The 23645-nt window shown below is 42.0% G+C and overlaps 1 protein-coding gene across 2 annotated transcripts in view; it reads right to left on the bottom strand.

Annotated features, from left to right (window-relative positions):
• MEGF11 (multiple EGF like domains 11) overlaps window positions 1–23645 on the bottom strand; it is a 189871-nt gene that overhangs the window by 148092 nt on the left and 18134 nt on the right. For both annotated transcript variants that reach the window (XM_059481906.1, XM_059481905.1), the window contains exon 4: window positions 17546–17638. In XM_059481906.1, the coding sequence (XP_059337889.1) occupies window positions 17546–17638 (93 nt within the window). The remainder of the gene's footprint in view (window positions 1–17545; window positions 17639–23645) is intronic.

Here is a 23645-nt window from a genome sequence, read left to right as displayed (position 1 = left end):
CTTGTTCTCAAACAGACAGTGTATTACAGTCAGAACTCCTTAATTTCACTAATTACTTTTTAATGACCATAAGCAAACAAAAGACAAGAGGTAGGTGCCATGTGCCAGGACTCAGTGCAGGGTCTGGTCAGAGTCAGAAATCTAATCATGCCCACCTGCTCTCCAAACCTGCCAGCATCAGAGATTGGTTTGGGTTCAATTTCTGAAGAAATGGAGACTCTGTTCATTCTAATTAGACTTCTGGAGCAGGGACACCTGAACTGAAAAGCCATTTGAGAGCAGGCTCAGATGGTAACTCTGATGTTTTTCAGCAGCAATCACTGATTTTGCAGAAACAATTCTATTCCCATTACTAGGACTAAAAGGGTGTTTTATAGACTCTTATTTCTGAAATTTTAGAAAATGTCTCATAAGCCTTTATGTATGTCTGGTTTTATTCCTCTCTTCTCCTCCCCCCATCTAAAGTTCAAATATAGAACTACATTGCTGAAGTCCCCTGGGGTGGCAGCCTGGCAGCTTCTGCAAACGTTGAATTCACAGAATTAAATGACATTAAATAAGTGTTTCTGATTGCTTGTCTCTGTTTGTGAGAGGGACACCCCAATGTGATACCAGTGGCACACTTGGCAGTTTCCACTTAAATGAGTGACTGGCCAAGACAGTAACCCCACGAAATAACTGGTATTTAGCTGAAAGGCAGGCTGGCATTTTGAGGCACATTAAAGGAATCTTTCTGTGATACAAAATGGTGTTGTAGACTCTTAGCCAGGCTACCCAAGCAGCATCAGGGCAACCTAGGGAAGCCAAGGAATAACAGGGAACTCAAGGCACTAAAATCCTGCCACTGCTCTGCTTGAGAGCCATTTCCCTGCTGTACTCCAGCATCTGACTGTGGTGAAGCCATGGGCAGCTCCTTGAATCCCACTTTACTCCCTGCCTGCTGGAGAAGGCAATCAGGAGGCACCGAGCAGAGCTGCCCAGCCTGCGGGCTCTGAGTGCTGGGGGGAGCAGGGGGATCTGAGCCCTTCCCAGCCAGGCATGAGGAGAATGAAGGGCAACAAGGGAGGGGAGCACAGCAGAAGAATGGAAAAAAGCAGAAAGCAAGAGCAAAACGACACAGGAGGGAGATGGTAAGAGACAGAAGGGGGGCATGGGGGCAAAGGGCCTCAGGTCTGGGTCCAGCACAAAGGACCATCCCTTCACTTCAGGCTGCTGTGGCAGGAGCATCTCAAGACCAGCATGCTCTAGGCTGGTGATTGCAGCCATGCCTCAGTATGAATCCCAGCTCCCTCTCCAACAAGGAAAAACCTGTACCTGCTTTCTGGCCTGTATTTGAGACACAAAAATGTTTTAGTAATGTGACATTGTTCACTGTGAGTGAGCTTTTCAATAAGATACAGGACTGCACTCAACTACTAAACCAAATTCATGTTTAATGTGTCCAGAGAATCCCTGTATTGAAAGCCTGACATAAAAGGGTGGATGAGTGAGGAGACAGCAGAAAGCCTCATTTAATGTGCTGGTTAATATTTACCATAACCTGTCAGATGTCCCTTTGTTAATGGGGGGCTGTGTATAAAGTGTTCTGAAAAGTCTGGCAGCACCATCATCCACGTGTTTCACCAGTTGTGTCTTATGCAGAACATGTAACCACCCCAGCTACTTGGAAAAACAATTTCAGGCATCACACAGGTGGTGTCAGTGGGAGCACTACAAGCAAAGGACAGGGAGGAAGATCTTTGTTTCCTGGCTTTGAAATATTGTTTCACTATCTGCAGGTCAGGCCAAGCCAGTCATGCATTGATTCTTGCAACCCTAGATGGAAGTGCAATAACTAACTCACACAAACCTTTTTCTTTCTCTTAAAAATAAAAGGTAACCCAATTGTAACTTTCTCTGTGCTAGACCTTATTTTTATGGAGTTTAAAACCTCTTACACACTCACAGAGCTCTGGCAGCTTTGTAGCGCTGACCTCTCATGGAAGAGTTTGCTCTTTAAATCCTAACAAAATAACAAATATCTGCAACTCATTTCTGAATTGTGCTCTGCATTAGAAGTTAATGTACTGATTAATTTATCTAATTACAGTAAACCAAACAATCCTGCAACTGAGGCTGCTCTGTTGACTTCCTTAAAATGCAATTACACACAGCCCCTGCTCAGATCGGATCCGCTGCTGGATATCTGAGGACTGGGCCATGATAAAATTTTAAATATTTCTTCTGGTCATGTTTCTGTTTTTCAAGTCTGTCTCTTTTGAAATATCAGAGCCTAGTTTGGCATTTCATTTCCATTTCTGTATTGAAACCAGGAAAATGTGTGGCTCCAGAGGAAGACACCGAGAGAAGCAAATAGAACCTAATCAGTCCTGGAGCTGGGGGTGGTGATGAACACATTTGGGATGTGGTGTCCAGGGACAGAGAAGTTCAGTTTCTGTTCAGAGAGCTCACACCAGATCAATTGACTCCTGAAATCCCCTTTAGGAGGGATAGGAGCTGGATCTGAGATCTTCACTGAAATGTAAGTGGCAGAGTAACCTCGTCATTCCTCCCCCAGAGGGGTGAGCAGCACTGTAACTGCTCAGTGGACAGACTTCCACTGACAAAGGAATTTTGTCACAAATGTGATTTATCCCAAATAGAAAACTTCGAAACTGTGTTCTCTTCTGAATCCCACTGTAGTGGAAGTATAAGAAATTCTCAATTAAAAAGAAGAAGAGGATTTTAAACGTAATTTACTAGAATTTTAACTTGCCTTTCTTGGATGTTATGAAAGCCTCAATTTCCTGTACAAGTTGCATGACCCATGTACCTGTCTTCATCATTGCTTATTTTATTAAAGAAACTATTCAATTTCAGTAAAGAAATGGGGAAAGTCTGTGTTGTGCAAGGAGCATAGGAGACAGAATGGAGACTGTTACTGACAGAGTCAGAACTGATCAGGACTGGATCCCTGCTCCATCATTTCTGTTTTACTTCAACATGCTCTGCTGTTATTGCTGAGGTTTAATGTGTGAAAGACTTACAGAAAAAGGAGGATTTGGATTTTGATCTGCATTAGAAAACAAAATATTAGCAGAACCATGTAACTTGGAGGGGAAGCAGCCTCCTCATTTGGCAGCACACTGGCCACAGCCCCATCACTGGGATTTCCAAAATGCAGATGAAATGGCATTTGCAAAGATCCTGAGAATCAGAATTGAGATGTACATTTTATTTTACTTAATGGAGCATAATGTTTCCCTACAGAGAGGTCTGGGTTGTGTTTCCCTGCTCTCCTCCTATGGCAATAGCAGCCCAACCCAGAGAATTCCCTGCAATTTCATTCCTCAATGTCTGATGTTCCTCCTGTTCATGTTCTCCCTTTCACACCTGCTCAGGATGAACAGAGCCTTCCTGGGATATCCAACCCCCAAAGCTCACACATGGAGTTTACCTAAGTCCCCTTCTCTAATCAGCCTAGAAGGAATTTCAGGTGAGAGGAGCTGTACCTGCTATATACTCAGAAATGTTAAATATTGAGTTTAAACACCTGACAATGGCTCAGTTTCTGTTATAATTTCTATGAAGCCAGAACAATTCCACTTGTGGATCTCTGTATTAATAAAGCTGCACTCCAAATGTGATCCTGAGATGCACCACATCCTTTACAACAACAAAGCAAATGAAGCAAAAGAGAATGAAAAGTGAATTTAAAAAACATTGATCTTGCAGATACAAAACAAAGTCGGGATAAATATTAGCATTGATGATTTCCATTCCATTATCCACAATGTGTTTTTTTCCCAGAAAAAAAAACCAAAGACAACAAAAAGGGAGAGGTTTAATACCATCTATCACTCAGGGAAGGGATGAAGCATGAAAGATGACTGGGAGCAACTTAACGCCTTGGCTGTGCCTCAATTTGTCATAGTCATCCACAGAGCAAAAATGCAGCTCCTAATGCATTCCAACATGTTGCATCCTGGAAGAACAGCTCAACATCTGGACATCTCAAATACTGACTGCAGCATCATGACTGCACGTCAGGGTAATTAATTAATGTCATGTCTTGCTGTCAGATGGAGCACATGCATCCACCACACAGCACACAGCAAAGGATCTCACTCATCTGAGGAGAAACATCGATTTCCTCTGTAGCAGTTTTCATCCAGAAACTCCAGTGTTCACCCAAATGTGGTCAGGCTCACCATTCCATAAACCAGAAAATGAAATACAGAGGGAAAGGACGTGTCCAGAATGATGCAGCAGTTGAGAAACAGAGTTGGGAACAGAGCCTGAATTCCTGAATATGAGCAAGGAATTCCAGTACTGTTGAATTTACTGATGAAAATACATCCTGTCATAAGAATTTCCATGGCATTTCAGGATTTTGGAGTGAGAATTACCACATAATTCTTTGGACAGGCTCACCATAATAGAGTTCTGCTCTCAGACACAGGAGATTCCCAGGGGCTTTCAGAATGCTCTGACCTGCTGCTTAGATATTCTATGTTTTCCACCATATCCAGCAATCCACTAAACCTCCTGCTCTGATTCAGAGATCATTCAAGTTACAGAAATAAAATAATTCATAGAATCATAGAATTGTAGAACAGCTGAGGTAGAAAGGACCCCTGGAGATCATCTAGTCCAAGTTATCAAGGACTGTATCAAGCTGAATTTTGAATATCTCCAAGGACAGGCTCCATAATGTCTTTCAGCAGCCTATTCCAGTCTTTAATCACCCTTACAGTAGAGGGGTTTTTAATGGCTAAATGGCACTCTTGTATTTGATTGAGCTCTAAGCTGTGAACGTGAGCACTCTGAAGAGCCCTGGAGGCAGAAGCTGAGGATGAAGGGTGGTGAGACTCTTACCAATGTCATGGATGGGTGCTTCCCAAGAAACCCAGACCTGGGCTGCCACCATCAGATTCCATGGCTAAATAACAGCACCCTCTTCCCAAAGTATTTCTGAATAAACTCTGACAAAAAGAATCCTTCACCCGATGCTGAAAACAAATTCACTGAGCTTTGTCCTGCAGCTCCTATGGCCCATAGCCCCACCAGGTCTGCAAGGGAAAGGTACCACCTTCTACTGGCATTCCTAAACTGGAATCTGGGGAATTCCAGTGGCTGGAATTTGTCCTAGAAGAAGGAGATAATATTTACAGAAATGAATGCATTATTGCTATCCCAACTGAAGTGGATGCCATGTAATTGGGAAGCACTAACAGGCTAAAGTAGATGATGAAGCAAAGGTTATTCTGGATTCCCAAGAATTCCTCAAACTTCCAGCTGTCTCCTTATCTCCCACCCTAGCAGTAAATGTGCAATCTCTATGGAAAAATTGATCTTCCATATGAATCCTCATATCTTTCTGCAAACCTGCCTCCTTCTGCAGTTTGTTCCAGGATTTGATCTTTATTTAGGAAATTATCACTGCAATGTAGATAAGTCAGAGAGGACATCAGATTTTGAGCCTTGGCTAAAAACTCTCCTGTAATCAATTTTTATGATTTACTCACAAAGCTGCATAATTGGAACACTGCAGCTCTGTACATGGGGTTCAGAAAGGTGAGATTCAAGCAGACACTAGCAAAGTTGAGAAACTCTTACCTCTAAATCACCCCAAGTGTCTGCTGTTTCATGTTTCAGCTGCTTCTGTTAAAATTTTAATTTTGCTGGGTAATTTCACCCTCTACCCTGAATTTGATGCACATATTTTTAAGCATCCTGGTCAGGATTTTAAAACCTGGCAGCCTCTGGCTTTCACATAAGCAGGCACTGTGTGATAGGCAGAGAAGCTACTGAAAATGAAAATGATGAACAGTGGAGATTTTTCATGTTCAATGACCACCCTCCATGATCAAAGAATAAGAGTTTTATCTCTCTTTTTTTCTGGTTGATGCCCATAAAGCTCTTCCTGATATAAAATAATCCCAGTAACAATACACACATAATTTCCATCTGGAATTTACTGTTATTCCTAATGGGGCCTAAATCCTTCTTGCACAGGACACCCCAGAGCCATGAAAGTGGATAAAACCTACTGCTACAAAGTAGTTGTGGATGGGAACCTTTCTCACACACTCTCTTTCCCTTTTCCACCTTTCTCCCCTATAGTTCTTCAAGCAGAAGACTCTGTGTACCAGTAGGTTCCTTTTGCTTTCCCTGCACAACCCAGAAACTTATTGTGCATTGTTATTCTCTGACTTTACTCATCTTTTAGGTCACTGATCATATTTCACCAGTTCTTGCAGTTACAAAGATAGACACCCATATCTGTGACACTTGGGTCTCTTCCCAGCTCCCCTGACAAATGGCCTTCACTGGGCTTTTTTTGGACAAGGTTGAAGTCTTTAGAACTCTCATTTTCACTCCCAAACATCCAGATATTCTGCTGGGCTAACACAGGCATGTTTAATAAATAAAATCTTGCTGTTTCTCTGCACTCAATCAGGTCTTTTGGAGGTGTAGGAAATGACTGGAAGATGTGCTTGTTATATAGCACACAGTGAAGGTAATCAAATGGTGTAAGGAAAGGTCAAGACTAAAGGTGTAAAGTATTTTCATGAGTACAGAAATACAAGTGAACTTTTGACTGTATAAATTTTCTCTAATGTGCAAAATTCCTGGTGTTTCACCTCTGTTTTTTCAGTAACAAAATAAACCCAGTCTATTGAAAACTGCACTTTCTTTGCTTGCATGATCCTTCCAGGCCAAGAAAAGGCATTTTTGGCAGTTGAATGCACTATAACTTCCAGCATCCCACTTCAATACGTTGTGTTTAAACATTACATAGTGTTTATTGAAGCCATAGGGCTGTAAAAGACATTTACATCCCTTCATAAACACTTCAACAGGTTTCCTTGCCAGCACCAAAAAAAGACAAATGCCACTTGAACCTGAGCACTTCATCTCTAAATCCTTCTGTCTGGATATCACCTGGTTCAGATTCTTGTCCTGATTTAAGTTCAGATGGCAATGAAGTCCCACAGAGCCTCTGCTCACGAGTGGGATGGGGAGAAGAACTGGAAAAGGGTCAAACCCACTGGTTGAGATAAGAACAGGAATAATAATAATAATAATAATATAAAAAGAAGAAGGAAGAGGAAGAAGAAGAAGAAGAAGAAAGAGAGGAATAAAACCAAGGAAAGATAATTGCTGCACAACACAATTGCTCATCACCCACTCTTGGATGCTCAGCCCATCCCAGGACAGGAATTGGTGCCTCCCAGTTTATCCACTGAGCCCTGCTATGGAATATCCCTTTGCCCAGTTCTGGTCAGCTGTCCTGGCCATGGTCCCTCCTTTTCTTATGGGCTCTTCCCTGGCAAAGCAGGAGAAAATGGAAAGTCCTTGACTTAGGGTGAGCACCACTGAGCAACAGCTAAACATCAGTATGTGATCAATATTATTCTCATCCTAAATCCAAACCACAGAACTGGATCAGCAGCTAGGAAGAAAAATAACTCTATTCCAGCTGGAACCAGAAAAATCTTCGCCCTTATTAACCTGCCTGTGGCATCTCCCATCACCATTCTATCCTCAGTCCTTCCACTTCACTTTCTTATTTAAAAAAAAAAATCTGTAATTTCTCCTTGGTAGAAAGAGCCAGTAACTGTCTGCTCACAAGGCTGAAATTATAGGTACCTCACATGCATCACAGTGTGCATTTGTGAAACATCCAAATTCAGCTATGGATTGTCTCAAGTCCGTTACCTGCACACTGACCTCCCTTCCTATCCCCACCTGCTTCTGCCTGTTGTCTCACATTGATTATTTTCCCAGAATTTCCCCTGAATTCCTTCTCTGTCATATCTCAATCTTGATTTTGCCCTGCTTTTTTATTCCATGTCTCCATGCATATCACCTTCCCCTGCTTTTATTGGCTTTGGTCTCTGTTCACAACTCTGTTTGCAGTCTGTGGTTCTGTTACAACCACCTCCTCTGGAGTGTCAGGTATGATGCTGGCACACCATCTGCTCATTTATTTCCTCAGGTCACGACACATTCCCTCATTTCCAGGCTTTTCCTTCTGGAGAGCTGCGGGCCTGCTCCTCTCCCTGCCCGGGCTCCATTAGCGGCGAGAACAAAACGCTCACCTGCGAGCAGCCTGCGAGGGCTCTGATCTGCCAGCCCTGCATTTACAGCCACATTTGCACTTGTTAAAGTCCTCTGCTGTCTCATTATTTCTCTCCCCAACAACAAGGCAGACAAGATGTCAACAAACACTCATTTCACTGGGGACACAAGGTATCTGCTCCTATGGTAAACACTTTTTCCGGGTTTTTTAAGGACTACAAATAAGTATCAGAGTATTACTTGAGGGGCTTAAGAGGGATTCTTGTGAGTGTAATTTAGAAGAACAGGATTTCTCGAAGAAATTTCTGAAAATACTTCAGAACTTTGCTATCAAACTCACAATAGCACAAACACTGGGTAAAGCAAAGAAAACTCCCTGAAACTTTCTCATTTTATGCAGAGTGATTAAAGATCACCATGACCTCCTCCTGCATGGAGAAGCTACCAAAAATGCAAGTGATTTTAAGGCTGAAGAGAAACTCCAGAGTGTCACTTGTGCAATGGCAGACACATCTCTAAAGAGGTCTCTTATTCCTACACAGATATTTTACTGACATGGAAAGAACTTCAAAACCAATAAGCAGCAGAACCCTCCACTGAGCTGCCACGTCCCCATTAGGCGTGGAGGGGCTCGGTGCCACCACTCTCACTTCAAACTGCCGTGTTTCATCACTTCTGCGTAGTCTCCTGCAGATGCAACCATCACACATCTCTAAAGTTAGCAAAGCTGCCTCCAGGCTGTATTTTAAATGCAGCCCACCCAAGCCACCAAGGGCAGCTGTACATTAGAGCCTCCCTCTCCTCAGCACAGATATTAACTGCGGCTGAGTTCTTCCCAGCCCACCAGTGCCACCCCTTTTCAGCTCCAATACGGGCCCAGTCAATCCAGTCGACAAATTTACTCAACTCCCACTGAAATCAAGGATAAATGAGGACTTCCCGCCCTATGGAGGCTGAGCTAAGTTCACACAAAATTAGGGTGAAGCCTGAGGACAAATCTCAGCATGTAACACTTTCCCTTGGAGCAGACACTGCCCACGTTGAACACCAGGTTAGTGGGAGGGGACACGGACGATGGGGACTGCTCAGTGCAGCCAAAGAGCAGCTAAAATACACCCAGCTGCTGTTTCCTGAAATAAAGTATTTTAGGATCTTGCTATGTAGACTCTGAAAGGCTTAAGCCTAAACAAAGGAACCCTCAATACCAGGGAAAGCTGTGTGTTCATGTGCCTGCCTCCCATGCCTGGGCACACTCCCTGCTGCTCTTGCAATGATTTCCTGGCTGTGCCTCAGCTCTCGGGTATCCACACACAGCCAGGCTGGTGTCTAACACTGTGTGATGAATATCTGCCATTTTCTAACAAATTTTAGCTGCTGGAGGCCCAAGATAAATTTCAAGTCTAACTTTTGAATGAAACATTGGTTTCCCTTTTTTATTTCAATCCTTAAACATTGCCCAGGAAATAGTATTTTATCTAAGAAGAATAGCAGCTTTTAAAAAACCCTAAGAGTGTGGGATGGAGCAGTAGGCCCTTTCCCAGTTGTTGCACCTGTCTTTGGGGACAGTAATTCATAACCCAGCAAAAGTCAGAACAGGCCTCAGGCTTCTCAAGCTTCAGGTGCCTGAAATAGCTCCTGAGGGATTTCCTGATAGCTCAGTGTTGGACAGTGAGCAGAGCTCTGCCCTTTCCAAGCATGCCTTGGAATCCCTCACCATGTCTAACACAGGGAAAAGTGGTTTAGAAGCTTTCCCAAGGACCACTAATTATTTTGTGTGTATATTTTAGCAAGCAAAAACCCCAGAAATACTTTTGAGTGGGTGTCCGCAGCTGAGATTTTTGCCAATGCTTTGCAAAAGGAAATTTTGCTCTTTTTTCCAAGTGACAGCTCTTAGTGACCAGGCCATAAAATTATACCAATGGTACTTTTAAATTGATCTAAAGTCTGTTCATTTGTGTAGTGCACATTTAAAGCCACATTATTGTAAGATGCTCCAGCAATGAAATTCAGCATTAGCAATTCAGTTCATTAAAGAGGATATTTTAGTAGGTTCTTTCTTTTATAGCTATTACTCTGTCTAAAGTGAGAAAAACCTCAGTCAAATTAATAAAACTAACAACTCGTCACACATACACTGCCTCTCTGTGAAGTCTGCTCTGCTCTCACCAGTTTGGCAGCCAAGGGAAGATGTATGGGAGCCAAATTCCCTCTTGCATAACCACACAAACCTGCACGGGAATGCGTTTAGCCCGTTCAGTGCTTGTAACCATGGTTTCATTTACTGAAAGTTACCCTGAAAATCCAAAGTTTTAGTCAACCATCAGGCCATTCCCCAGATGAGAGAGCAGCCACACAGCTCAGTGGTGCTCCAGGTTCAGAGGGGCTGTGCTTTGGAAGGGCTTCACTGTTGCTCTGTTACAAACACCTCAGCAACACTGAGGTGCTCTGGGACACAACTTCCCTGGATAGCCCTGCCTGCTCCCAAAGCCTCACACCCAGCTCTCTGCTTCAAAACCTGAATGCCTTTTCTCAGTCCCTTTTGGAAGCACCAGTCCCTGACATACTGCCCTACTGACAGGCAACCCATAAGGCTTTAGACAGTAAGATTTGCTCACAGCTTCCCTTTTCAGTTTTCAGCGGGAATTCGGTGTTGGATTCAAACTGATTTTGCAGAGATATCCAGCATAAAGAATTGCAGTTCAGTTCCATGGAACACAGAATTTCCATCCTGCTCAAGGACAGCTCAGCAGGGGCTGTGCCCAGGTCACTGGGTCTTACCTGTCCTCTCACCTCCCGTTTGTCAGCTGTGAGACCCAAGCAATGCTCATGCCCTTGCTCATCCTGGATGACACCCAGTAACTACTGGCCCCTATAAAAGAGATCCTCACCAACCTGGTTTCCACCTCATCTCATGAGTTCCCATTCAGGTAATGGCTTAAGCCTTTATCTAACTTGAAGAAGTTAAGATTGTTCCTTATTGACTTTAAAAGGACTATTCATATGTATGAAGTACAAGGCTGGATCAAGCCTTGAGAGCAAGGCACAAGCTGGAAGACAGAACTCCAGGGACTGGAACAGACAGAGTCAGGTCAGCTCAATTGACTCTTCAAATCATCCAAAAGAGGGAGTCTCAGAGGAGAGCTGGGAGTGCTGGGGAAATGATCTGTCACTACCTTGGCTTTAGACACAACCAGCTGATTTAGGGAAGGAAGAACTCTCCCAGACTCTGACAGGGAAGATGAAGGTGAAAAGGACACAGGGTGCTGAATTTCTATTTTTCACTCACTTTAGTACAAGACTTAGAACAACTGGCAGCTGATCTATTCATCACCAATGAATCACACAAAAGTACAGAAAGCAGTTCCTTCCCAGAGTAAATCTTGGATCTACTTTTCCTTTTTCAGGATGAACCCTTGCCCTTTGCCCAGCCCTGTTACTGTGGGAGAAGCCCAGGCTCTTATCACTCCGGTACCTTTCCATAAGCTTGCAGCACCTCCCAAGTGGTTAATTCATGGAAGCTGAGAGGATACAGGATACACATCCCTCACAAAGTGAGGAGAAACTGCCACAAATGACTGGGCAGATATCAACAGCTTCAGCAAGAGACAAAATATTCCCACCGACTGAAAAGTGATGGATCATCCTGGTTTAATGCAGCTAAATTATCTGTGTAAAAATACATGCAGGACATGCTGCTGTGCCACAACGGCACTGCACAGCAGCTTGTGTTTACATCTCATTCCCTGTCACAGGCTGTCCTGCGTGGGCTGGGCCCAGGAAGAGCTGCTGCCACAGAGCCTGGGAACACATGAAACCCAGGGCCTGAGCCCTGGTGCGTGGGCCCAACATCCAGCAGAGGCAAAAATTAAACACAAGCTGTTTACCTGATTACACCAGTTCAGCAGTGATTGAAGGGAGATGGGTGTTTTTTAAGTTTAAGGAAGAGCAAATTGTTAGAACTGAGAGACAGAAATCAATTCCACTCTGTAATTGCTATGGAAAGATCCTTCTATGAGCCTCACTGGAGTTTGATTTTGTACATTTGCATCTCTTTGCATGACGCAGTTGTCACTGAATCTGCAAATCACATCAAAATTAAGCTGTAATTTGAGCTTGGCTTAAATGAAAAGTGTGTTAAAACTTTGAAGTCCACATGCTATGGGTATGGAATCCTGTTTCAGCTAAAGCAATAATTAAGACTGGATCGCAATTGCTGTTTAACAACTTCAAACAGATCTTTAGAAACTGCCTCTAAACCCAGCAGCTGCAATGGCAAATGAAACTCTTGGGCTGTGGTGGAAACAGGAACATTGTACCTGGTTCTGTGACCTCATCTTGGATACAGCAGTCAGTGAGGTACAAACCCCACAGTGACAAATCCCAGATGAGCCATGGGCAGGTGTCCCTCAGGGACAGGCTCTGGATCTAAGCAGTCACCCACTAACAGCTTCAAGAGCTGTGGTCTTGTACCTTCACAACTCTTGGGTGGACTCTGGTGGTTTCCTGGTCAGTCCCTTCCAAAAAATCTGAGGATGAAAACTCAGCTAATGATTCTGGCAGATCAGCCTCCCACATGAATTTTGTTTGAGTCTGAATTCATGAACCAGGGATCTTTCCTTTGAACTTCATTTCCTCTCCAGAAATAGTTCAAAGCAGTTGGAGAGCATGAATGCCAAAATCAAGGCTGAAAACCACCACAGCCTCACTTTAAAACACTTCATTTTTCTCCTGAGAGTTCTGCTGTTGCTTTCCATGGCTTGTCAAACAACCCCGCTCAGATTTAGCACAGAATCTGCTGTTCCCATTCATCACGAGTCTCAGGACTGAGGCACTCCAGCTGCTCCAGGGCTATACCCTTAAAAGTGATCTTGCTGTGATGTTACAACAGCCTGTTGTTATGACCTTGGCTATTTCTGACAAAGAGATAAAGATGAAATAGGTTCTTGTTCCTAATGACAGCTTGTACAAAACATCCTTTCCAAGGAAAACTATGTTATCCATATGTATACCTTATGGATCAGCCTATGCCAGACAGCAGCACTATAATCTCTCTGCTCCAGGTGACACAGCAAGAAAAATTGTTTGGCTTTATTATGCCAACATCTCTTTAATTGCACTTTGGGAAAGTACTGTGTTTTCTCTCAAAAGTAATAACAAATCAAACACTTTGAAAACCGCTTTATTTTTTCACTACAACCTCTGTGTTTGTTTGCTTGGAAATTTCTCAAACTGGCATACACAATTTTGGAAGATTTTTGCTTTTAATTCGGGATTCTTGCCTGGAACTTTCTTTTTTCCTACCTGTTACCCCATTTTCAAGAATGCCCTATTAACCAGAAAGATTTCTGTGCCCTTCCTCACAATAAATAATGCTCATGAGAGTCAAAATGGTCTCCAATAAAATAACCTGATTAACATCTGGAAAGAAAGATCACCTTATTCCTCACAGGCCTGAGGATTTCAATTAAAGCTTTGTATTAATTTCACTGAAGTTTTTTAGCTGTTCCTTCAAAACTAATTGAACAACCACCTAAATACTTAAAGCAGATGAAAAACTTACCCTATTTGTGTAAGGATAAGCTTAAATTCTTTGCTGGATGGTGGCCTAAGGGCCTGTAAATACAGATGGCTGTGAGCAAGACCCAGAAGAGGCCAGGTAACCACCAACAGGCAATTATATCCCCCCAGAACTTCAAGCCAGTATATCATACTGTTTGAAGCTAATTGCTTTGAAATAATTGGAAAGGTGAGCAGGTGAGTTCACACAGAGCATTTGCAATCTTGCTTTGTATTTAAAAAACCAACAGTCCAGATTGCATGGACAAAACAGGCATGATTCAATAAAACAAGTTAAAAGGGAAGGGAAAGGTATGCAGTGGTCTTTAAAAGGATTTTCTTTTTAATTTTTAGCATCATTAAAATGCTGAAAACATTTTGTTCAAGAGCTTCTTTAGTTAATACCTCATTACTTCTCTTTTTATTGTTATGGTAATCAAGCCTTAATATATTGCAGCTTTATAGCATGAAATCAAGGCTAGGCCTGTGGGCATGGACAGATGTACACCAGCATGCAGTAAAACACAGGTACAGAGACATGCAGAGCTGAATATGGCACTGGGGTTTTTTATAATTGTTTAGCAATTCATCTGAAGTTATTTTAACCTTGACAACAGATGAACTCTAACATGTACCATGATCAGTCACTGGAAAGCTGCACAGAAAAGCAAGTTTTGTAACTGTTGTCTTACAGGCTGGGTTCTAGGAAAGCATGAAACCGAGTCTGAGCAAGATGATTAAATTGTTTGCATGACTACAGGCTGTAGCTGTAACAATTCAAAACATTAAATTGAGAATATTTTAGCCAAGGGAGAATGGTAATGCTGGGGAACTGCATTTCACACCAGGACTTTGCCTCTCTGTGGGAAACTGGGGCTCAGTGTCAGCATTCAGACCCTCTCCAAGAAAGAGGAATATTCAGGTCTGACTTCTGGTTCTGAAGTGAACTTGGACCTTGTGCTGGAGCTTTGCTAATGGTTGAATTTCACCCATCAAATCAAGTGAAAGTTAGAAATAACTTTTAGAAAGTTATAATGGCTGTGTCTGCAGGGTGTTGAAATTGTATCTCAGGAAGAGTGAGCACCCTTAGATCTTCCCTGAGTAAATGACAACACACGACCCCCAGTGTCAGGGAGGCTCCCCTTCTCAGCAGTGCTTTCAGGAGAGATCACTCAGGAAACCATTCCAAAACTCCCGGGAGCTTTGCTAAATTTAAAGGGAGTGTTTTGGCTGGCAATCCCTCTCCCAGAGAAGAAGAAAGCACTTCAAACAGCCAACATGAAAAGCAATATGCCTGTGACTGCATCAAATCCCTGATCCCGAGGGATGCCTTGGGAAGTTCTCCAGCCCCACGGGTTTGGGGGGCACCATTGACCACCAGCCTTGCTTTGTCCTGAGCACACCCTGCAGGAACATCCCAAACAGCCTGTGGCTCTGTGTGCCCTTCATTGGTTACCAACAGTCATGAAGGAGCAGAAATAGGTACAAGTGACACATTATTCCAGTAGAAGTGAAAACTGTTTTCCACATTATAACTGGACAACAGTAAAATATGATTTAACACATGGATCATGTATCAGAAAAACGTGGCTAAGCTCAGATAGGCAAAGCTTCCAGATTCCCCCTTTCTTGGAAATACTGGGAATAACAATGTGCTGTATTCAGCTGAAATCTGTTCCTTTAAACCTTTGAATTTGAACAAAGTCTCCTAACAATGAATAATCCAGTCACCCAAATTTCTAGCACAAAGGTGAGCAGCTCTCAGGTGCAGTAAATCTGACTTTCCCTCCTAGGAGCACTTCACTGGGCAGAGCCCGTGGGATCAGACCCTGGGACAGGAACACGTGTTCCCCAGCATGTAACAAGGGGAATGAAAGACAATGGGCACTATAGGCCAGCAAACACACTAATTATATTAATAAAATGAAAGCTTAAATTTTGAAGCTAATCCTGGGCTATCATTTATAAAAGTTAACAGGGCATATTTAATTTAGGAATTGGCTAACACTTCTCTTTCCACCACTGAAACCTCATAAATGAAATATACTGGATCCCTGCCCAGTGCGGAAATAAAAGTTATGAATAATGTTTCTATCTCAATCATTGTCAGTGCTTTAATATTCCTAATTACTTTAAAAAGCTAAATATTCAATATAGGAAAAACCTTCTTTTTCTTTTATCTCCACTTGCAAGATTAGAGCAATTTAATAAGAGTCACTGGGTAGTTTTAGTCCACAAGACCATTCTGTACTTTGACATCTTATCCTTTCCTGGCCATTTTTACACAGATTGAAGTGCTTTTTACTCTGTGAGTGCACATGTGTATAAATGTGTAATCTGTATCTGTATGTCCTTACTGTCATAGGCTTTTTATTATTATTTTTAACTTCTGTTAGTGCTCATGTACTGTACAAATACTCAGTAGTAGGATAAACAAAATCTAGTACTACGAATAATAATACATGAGTACTATTACATAATAGTACATAACATTACATGAGTTCCTGAGAATCCATACAATATCTCACAATTAATGTTGTGGGGTTTTAAAATATTTTTAAAGATAGATATTCAATATATCATGATGCCCAGTTTTCCCCTTGTCTGCATTCCAGGTAATCCCAAAATGTTGCTTCAAACCCCATAGTTTGGCCTTTGTTTCCATCCTTGGAATCATATAATCCCAGAATAGTTTGGGTTGGAGGGACCTCACTGATCATCTCATCCCAACCCCTGCCATGGGCAGGGGTGCCACCCCACACCAGGTTACTCAGAGCTCTGTCCAACCTGCCCTTGAACACTCCCAGGGCTGGAGCATCCACATCCCCTTTGGACTAAAGCCCTTCCTCCCTGCTCCTTTTCTGCTGGAATATTCAGCAAAGCTGCAGACGAAACCCCAGGAACCCATCCAGGAATCTGCTGCCTTCAGCCTCTGGTTGTGTTCACCTTCAGGCACATTTACCTCCCATTCCCTTCTCACCCCTCCCTCTATAGATCCCTCCTCTGTTCCCTTCTTTTTCTTAAGATCCCAATCAATCTGGGAGAGAGGGAGGAAGCCAACACAAAACAAAACACCCATTCAGCTTCATTTCACAGCATCTCTACCCATGCAGCTTTATTTACTTGCTTGATGCACAAATTGACTCCATTTAGCAAGCTTATTCCTGTTTTGTCAATAATGTCTCAGGCCTGTGTTACGTCACACTCGGATGTTTGTGCCTGTTCCATTCCAGCATGAACCAACCACTTCAACTCACCGTGCCCAATTAAGAGAGTTTAACAAACACAGCCTGGCCAGCTGAAAGAATTGAAAGCCTCAAGTGTGGACTAATTTCCTAGCAAAAGGTGCAGAACTCCCAACTCCCATTTCCCTGACTTTGGAAGTATGGATTTAAGGAATGGATTGTAAGTCAGAGGAGAGAATCTGGGCTGCCTGAAAAGTCAATGGCAAAACTCCCCCTGGCTTGAACAGGACAAGAATTCTATCTGGAGAGAGTGCTTTCCTAACAGCTCAAACACTCCACAGATTATTTCATGAAGAAACTGCTGTATTAAAGATTTGAGAGAGAAAAAATTCTTTATAGAGCTCTATTATCTGTACTGGTGTCCTAATAACAGGACCAAAAGCATTAACAGCATCCTCCACTGCATTTCACATTTCTTTGCAAAACACAACCAAAAAAGTCTAATGTCATTATTCTGGGAAAAGGTAATTTCACATATTCATAGAACCACAGAATGACTGGGGTTGAAGGGACCTTAAAGGTCGTTTGTTCCAGCCCAATATGAACTTTTACAAAATAACCAGCAGACAACACTCATTTTTCCATTCAAATAATCTAAGTTCTAAGGCCACTGCTTTGTAATACCTGGTTTTTAATAGCAACACATATTTTTATCATATTTTGGTATCTTTACTCACCACTTGAGCAATCAGTCCCTCCCCAGCCTGGTTCACAGTGACACGTGTCAGGAGAGACACATCTTCCATGCACACACTCCTCTGTGCACAGTGCTGTTGAGAGGAAACAACACACAGCATTGTAAACATGTTAAGTGGTTGCTAAACATACCCTAAACAATGCCTTAGAGAGCAATATTTTGTTTAAAAATATTAAACAGAGCAAACACACACACACAAAATTACTCACAAGATTTAATTATTGCTAAGTGACCAAAATAAAATATAGGTCTCTTGACAGCAATAAATTCATTTGTCACTTCAGCCCTGCAATGAAAAACTCACACACCAGAAATTCCTTTGGTTAGCAGTTTTGCTTCATAATAAAGTTTTTACCAAACTGACATTTATTATTATTATATTACAGAACAGCAGCTTCTTATATTGCACTCAAATTGCAACTGCTCATAAGACAAAATGGAGCTCAGTCTTGAAAGTATATTAAGATCCAAAATAGATTTCATTTAAAAAACAGCTCCAGGAAAATAAATAATTTTACTCCATGATGCAGTAGCTGTAAGTGCATTTTTGTCTTTTCAAGGTCAGCCAGTGTTCCATAACTACAGTTCTCTGTGTCACTGGTTTAATATTGGAAGTTCGATATCCTCAAGTTCAAACCAAGACAAAGAGGTTGGCTGAGGAACAGCTCATGGGTTTTAGGATTCTCTTTTCCTGTGCTGTTTCAGTGTCTGACAGCTTCCAGTGTGTGCCCATCACATACTGAAGAGCCTGCAGAGCACTGAATAACCGCTTTAAAGACTGAACTTTGTTGCTTACTACCTTGTTTCCATTTTACCATGAGGACACTGCCAGAAACTCCTTGTGCCAGAGACTCAAATGGGACAGTTAAGCTGGAACACATCATTTCCATCTAGACCAACGTGTATGAGTTATTGAAAATATGAAGCAGTGGCAGTGAGGTCACTGTATTAAATTGTATGTATATATATAAAAAATACATTATTCAGTTCATATATAATCTATGGTCATATAACCTGTGTTTTTATATCAGGTGGGAGTTGTGGGTATTGAGTTTACTTAACCAAGAACTGCCTGAAGTTCTAGGTTACTGACCCTGAAGTTGGGTAACTTGGTCCTGAAGTTACTGCACTACAAAAGACTTATCCCAGGACAAAGATAATTCCTTCCTGTTCACACCAAGGCTAGCAAAGCTGATTTGGGAAGTAGCTTTGGGGTGCTGTAGTGAAAATGGAGTGAAAATGTAGTGAAAATTCCTTTGAAATCAGCCAGCAAAGCTTCTGGAAGTTTCCCTGATCTGCAGGTGGAATGAAAGCTGGACCCCTTTCAGTTCCCAGATCCCTCCTGCACCAAAAGTTCTCCACCTCTGCCTTGTCACTTGGAATGACTCCTGCTACACCTGACACTGCTTGGACTCCAGACTGGGTCACACCTTGGACACACACCCAGCTGCCAACAAAGCTCATGGAAACATTTTGCTGCCTATTCTCTGGCTGGATCATTGCAGACCAAACTCACTGAGCTGTTCACAAAATATCTAAATCCAACATCAAAATGCAGGTGAACTTAGAATAATCCTGTGGGACAAACTTTCCTGCTTTTATCCAGCAGATCCCACGTGACCAGTGATTAGAACGCTGCCTCGTTAAAACGACTGCAAGATCTTTCTAAATTAATCATTTCCTTTCTACGTTTGCTGCATGTCAAAAATGCAATTTATTCTTATTCCATATCTTGTGTTTAGACAGTATTGCAGTGGGCATGAAATATTCATAGCTAATCTCTAGTCACTAATTGTCCTAATCTTTTGTGCATTTATTTTACTCGAGTTAGGCCTTCTGGAGACAGTGAAGCATCCTGCTCTACAGCTGTGGGATGAAATTCAGGACAGGATATTAGATAAACAGGATATTTCAATAAAAATATACACACCTTCCTAGAATCATTTGAAAATGGCTGGTTATCCAGAACAAGGAGAAGTTCACATATAGAACAGTCACAAATTTGTAGGTTTTTATTCAAAATACAGTCAGCTAAAAGATACAGGATATGCTGGAATAGGGATACCTTGGGAATTGTATCCTGCACAGCTTTGATTTCTCATTGATGTGACATCCTTGTTGCATAAGAGATGTGGAAGTCAAAACTGAGATTTTGCCGTTGCTTGTATGGACATTTGCAATAATAAATCACTCTAACATGTAAAATGTGCAGCATTTTTTACCCTTTTAACTCGGCCACGTTCTCACCTCAAGGCAAACATTGTGAGTGAGAAGGTTCATGGGAGACTGGTTCTTTACTCTTCTAAATAACAGAACTCCTCCACACTACTGCTTTAAATTTAGCTGACTTCCACACAAATTTATCACACCTCAACTATGTTAACATAAATATGAAATAATAGTAACTAATGAAGCAATGAAGTTTCCTTGATCACTTGTCTAGCTGCAGTCCTATGGGAAGAGTGCAACGTGAGACTTAGCAGCAAGACTCAAGAGAGAACTCCTCATTCTAAAGCACTCAGTCACATGAAAAATAATAAAAAATATATTATAAAGAACTGTATCCTTGTTTTCAGGTGTTCTGAAGTCCCAGATTGCTGAAGATGACAATGTTTAATGAGCAATTAAAGATTCAAGTAAGGTGAAGATGCTTCTTGGAACCGTGGGCTGTCTCATCTCTGGCTGATTAATTGCTAAACAAGTACTGTGAGCTCAGAGCTCACTAGTGACTAATTCCAAGTGTGGGGGTCACAGAAAACCCCCTTTTTTAAACAGAGAAGCTTTGACAGAAGTAATTTTATTTAAACTGGCAAACAATCAGACTCCTGCTCTGACTGATTCAAATCAGGCTTATAAAGGTCATATTAGGGTACAGCTCTAAAGTTTTACCATAGCAAATAAAATTTGGAATTTCTCCTATAAAAGGGAAGTCTTGCCTTGCTCAAGTCTTCAGAGTTTAAATTAATTTTTCATTCTATTAACATTCAACATAATAGGATACAATGGTCCCCAAGGCATTCTTCATAATACACTTTGTACAGTGGTTTGCAAATGATCCTACTAGTTAATGGAACTATAAAAATTACTTGCACATAAAGGTCAAGAAAAATAAAGATAAGTACATACTTTCTGACACTGTCCTGTTCAACACTCAGCTAAAGGCCCCTGGAGTAAAGAAAACTTGTCCTAATGCAAGGAATATAATTCCTCCCAGTATAATAGCCCAAGCACTTCAACCTTTGGAATTCCAGACTTTTTATGTCTGCATTTTCCCTCGACCACTTCACTTGAGCAATCCAGCACCTCATTGATCAGTATGTTATTAGCATTCTTGGCATGAGTTTGACATCAGTTTGTAGTTTGATTCAGCCTGGTAATAAAATGACCTACATCAAAGCCCTGCCAAAATGCCATCTTTGTCGCAATGTGTTTAGCATGAGTTATTTGCCCACATTCAAGGTTACACAGCAACTGCTTCTTATCATGCAATAAAGGCAACAAAAGGGTTCTGTAACAATCCATTTGATGCTTATCACTTACTTTATAATTACAGACTGGGCTTTTTTTAACATATAAGGTCAATCCTCAGGGAAATAGACCTAAAGATTAAACTCTTTTCACACCTGAAATGGCTGCACTGAGGAATGGATGTTAGAGAAATGGATTCTACTAGTGCTTATTCTTTAATTGTTGCCCAGAATTTGAATTCAGATATGATAAATGGTTTGTCTGTGACTCCTCTCCACAAAGGTGTGAAGTGCCCAGAATACTGCAATGAGGAGAAGGGCTCAGTGGAGCAGACTGCAGAATATTTCCACTGCAGAGTTTCTTCAGCTAAGGGGCACCACAGGGAGTTCATCCCAGACAACAGCAGGGATGGAGAATTGCTCTCTCTTCCTTGATGCTGCATTCCTCTGTATGGTCCCAAATCATGATGTTGCAGGGTTTAACTTTGTTGTTACACCCTCTGTGACACCCTGCTCATCACATCATCCACCCACTGACTGCTGGCACCCACCCAGCTCCACAGAGGTTGAGGTGCATTTAGGGAAGAGTTTCATCCTAGGGGAACAAGTATGGAGTGATTAACAAGGAAAAATCTTCCTTGTCCAAAAATATAAATTGTACATTTATTTCACAAAAGACAGAGTCACATACAACCTAATTTGTGCTTGCACTGGAGTGTGGTAACATTTGTGGTGGTCCTTAGAACCTGTGGGAGTTCACAGCTACCGACCCAGCAACTTCCATCTGCCATTGTCCCACTTTGCCATGCCAGACACACAAAATCCCTCCAAAACAAAGAGCAGGGTAATTACAAAGTGTGAAGGACCCAGAGCAGAACAGAAATCAGAAATCAGGAATCACTCCTTGGGCTGTGCTGGCTCACGGTAGCGCGTGCCGGAGCATTCCGTACACACCGGAGTTTCCTGGGCTCTGTGGGACTCCTGCCCACGATCACGGAGCAGCCAGGAGGTGACAGAAAGCATAAATAACTGGAGATACATTATGATAATGGAAAACATTGCTAAATGGAGATATGGATGCTGCTATGAGACACAATGAGAAATTCAGGCACTCGCCTGGAACTGCACAGAATGAACTGGTTTATTTGGACTGCACACACGGCACAAGGTCATTGCCTCAAAATATCTTCTTTTCTCTGTGTTACCTCTGCCAGGTTTTCTTCACTATACTACACTGATCTTGCCTAAACTCTGACCAATTTCATTTATTTTCTGTTAACCAATGGTAAACCTGTTTTTATTTCTTTAAGTTGCTGGTATTTTACCTTCAGATTATTTAACCAGTTTGCCCTATGCTTGATAGTTGTTGGACTAAACAAAGCAGAAATTTATTGGAAAAAGTGATGTTTTCCTTAAATATTTAATACATGTCCCTAAAATAATTTGGGCCATTTTAGCCCATTCCTCCATTCCCTCGTGCCACTTTTAGGGAAAAGAGTGGTTCTGTTAGGTGAAATAGCTGTTATCCTATGTCCAGTGGTTTCAGATATTGCAGAGAGGTCAAAGTAGATGAAAAAAGATGAAAAAGATTCTTGCTCCTTATCCATTAGGAATCTGTTCACTCAGGGCCTCTCTGGTGCTTCCATCCTAATGTACTGGCCTGGCTCCAGCTTGTGCTGAGTCCACAGTATCAGCTTCATTAGATAAGCCTGTAGTCAGCTTTTGGCTGTGCTCAGGAAAGGGAGCTTGCATAGCACAAGCAAGATGACTACAGCTAATGCATCCAGGTAGGTTTTCCTCATTCTTAGATTATTGCTTATTTGTGGAATGGATGATTTCCTCCCTAAATCACTGACTTTCCATCAGGAATCAAGCTGATTTGATGGTTTCCTGGATAATTGCTTCAATGAAGTGGGATAATAGCTCTTTGCATTGCTTAATGTCTATTTCTGTGGTCATCATTCAGGATACATCCATTAATTTATTACCTTGGAAAGCACTTTCATGCAAGGTTTAACAACTTCCAAAGATGAAGAGATCTCAAAGCCTGCTCAGGCTTTGAGGAATTTATTGTTTCAGTGCATAGCAACCTTTCTTTTTCATCTTCCCATGAAAGTACCAGCGAAAAACACAAACCCAAAGAGATCAATGTGAGCAAAGGAAAGATGAGACTGATGCAGAGCAGATAACATCAGCGGGTCACAAGATCAGCTCCTTTTCCTGTAGGTGCAATTCCAGCACTTCTTTTGCAGGTGTGGAATGAGACACTCTGCATCAATGCAATCAGAACAGAATCAATGTTCTTTTTGTTGTCAGGGCCTGGGGATCTCTGGCCATTGCCTCAGTGAGGTATTGATCTGCTCCGGGCTGTGTTATCCTCATCCTGACACCCGGCCAAAGCTCAGGGATTAGGCCAGACATGACTTGTGGGTGTCTGAAGGAAAAGAACTGTGGAGATCCATTTGGAGGATTTTGTCTTTTCCCAAGAGCAGAATTTAACATGTGTCTGTGTCATCACTGACCACAGATCAGTAAATCCCTGTATCCATTTGCTGGGACATGAAGATTTGTTAATAAGCATAAACTCCATGGTAGTTTTTACCCTTTCTATCA

This window comes from Ammospiza nelsoni, chromosome 14, assembly GCF_027579445.1.
Source record: "Ammospiza nelsoni isolate bAmmNel1 chromosome 14, bAmmNel1.pri, whole genome shotgun sequence".
Lineage (NCBI taxonomy): Eukaryota > Metazoa > Chordata > Aves > Passeriformes > Passerellidae > Ammospiza > Ammospiza nelsoni.
The sequence above is the reverse complement of the archived record's forward strand: the minus strand, read 5'-3'. Positions and strand labels throughout refer to the sequence as shown.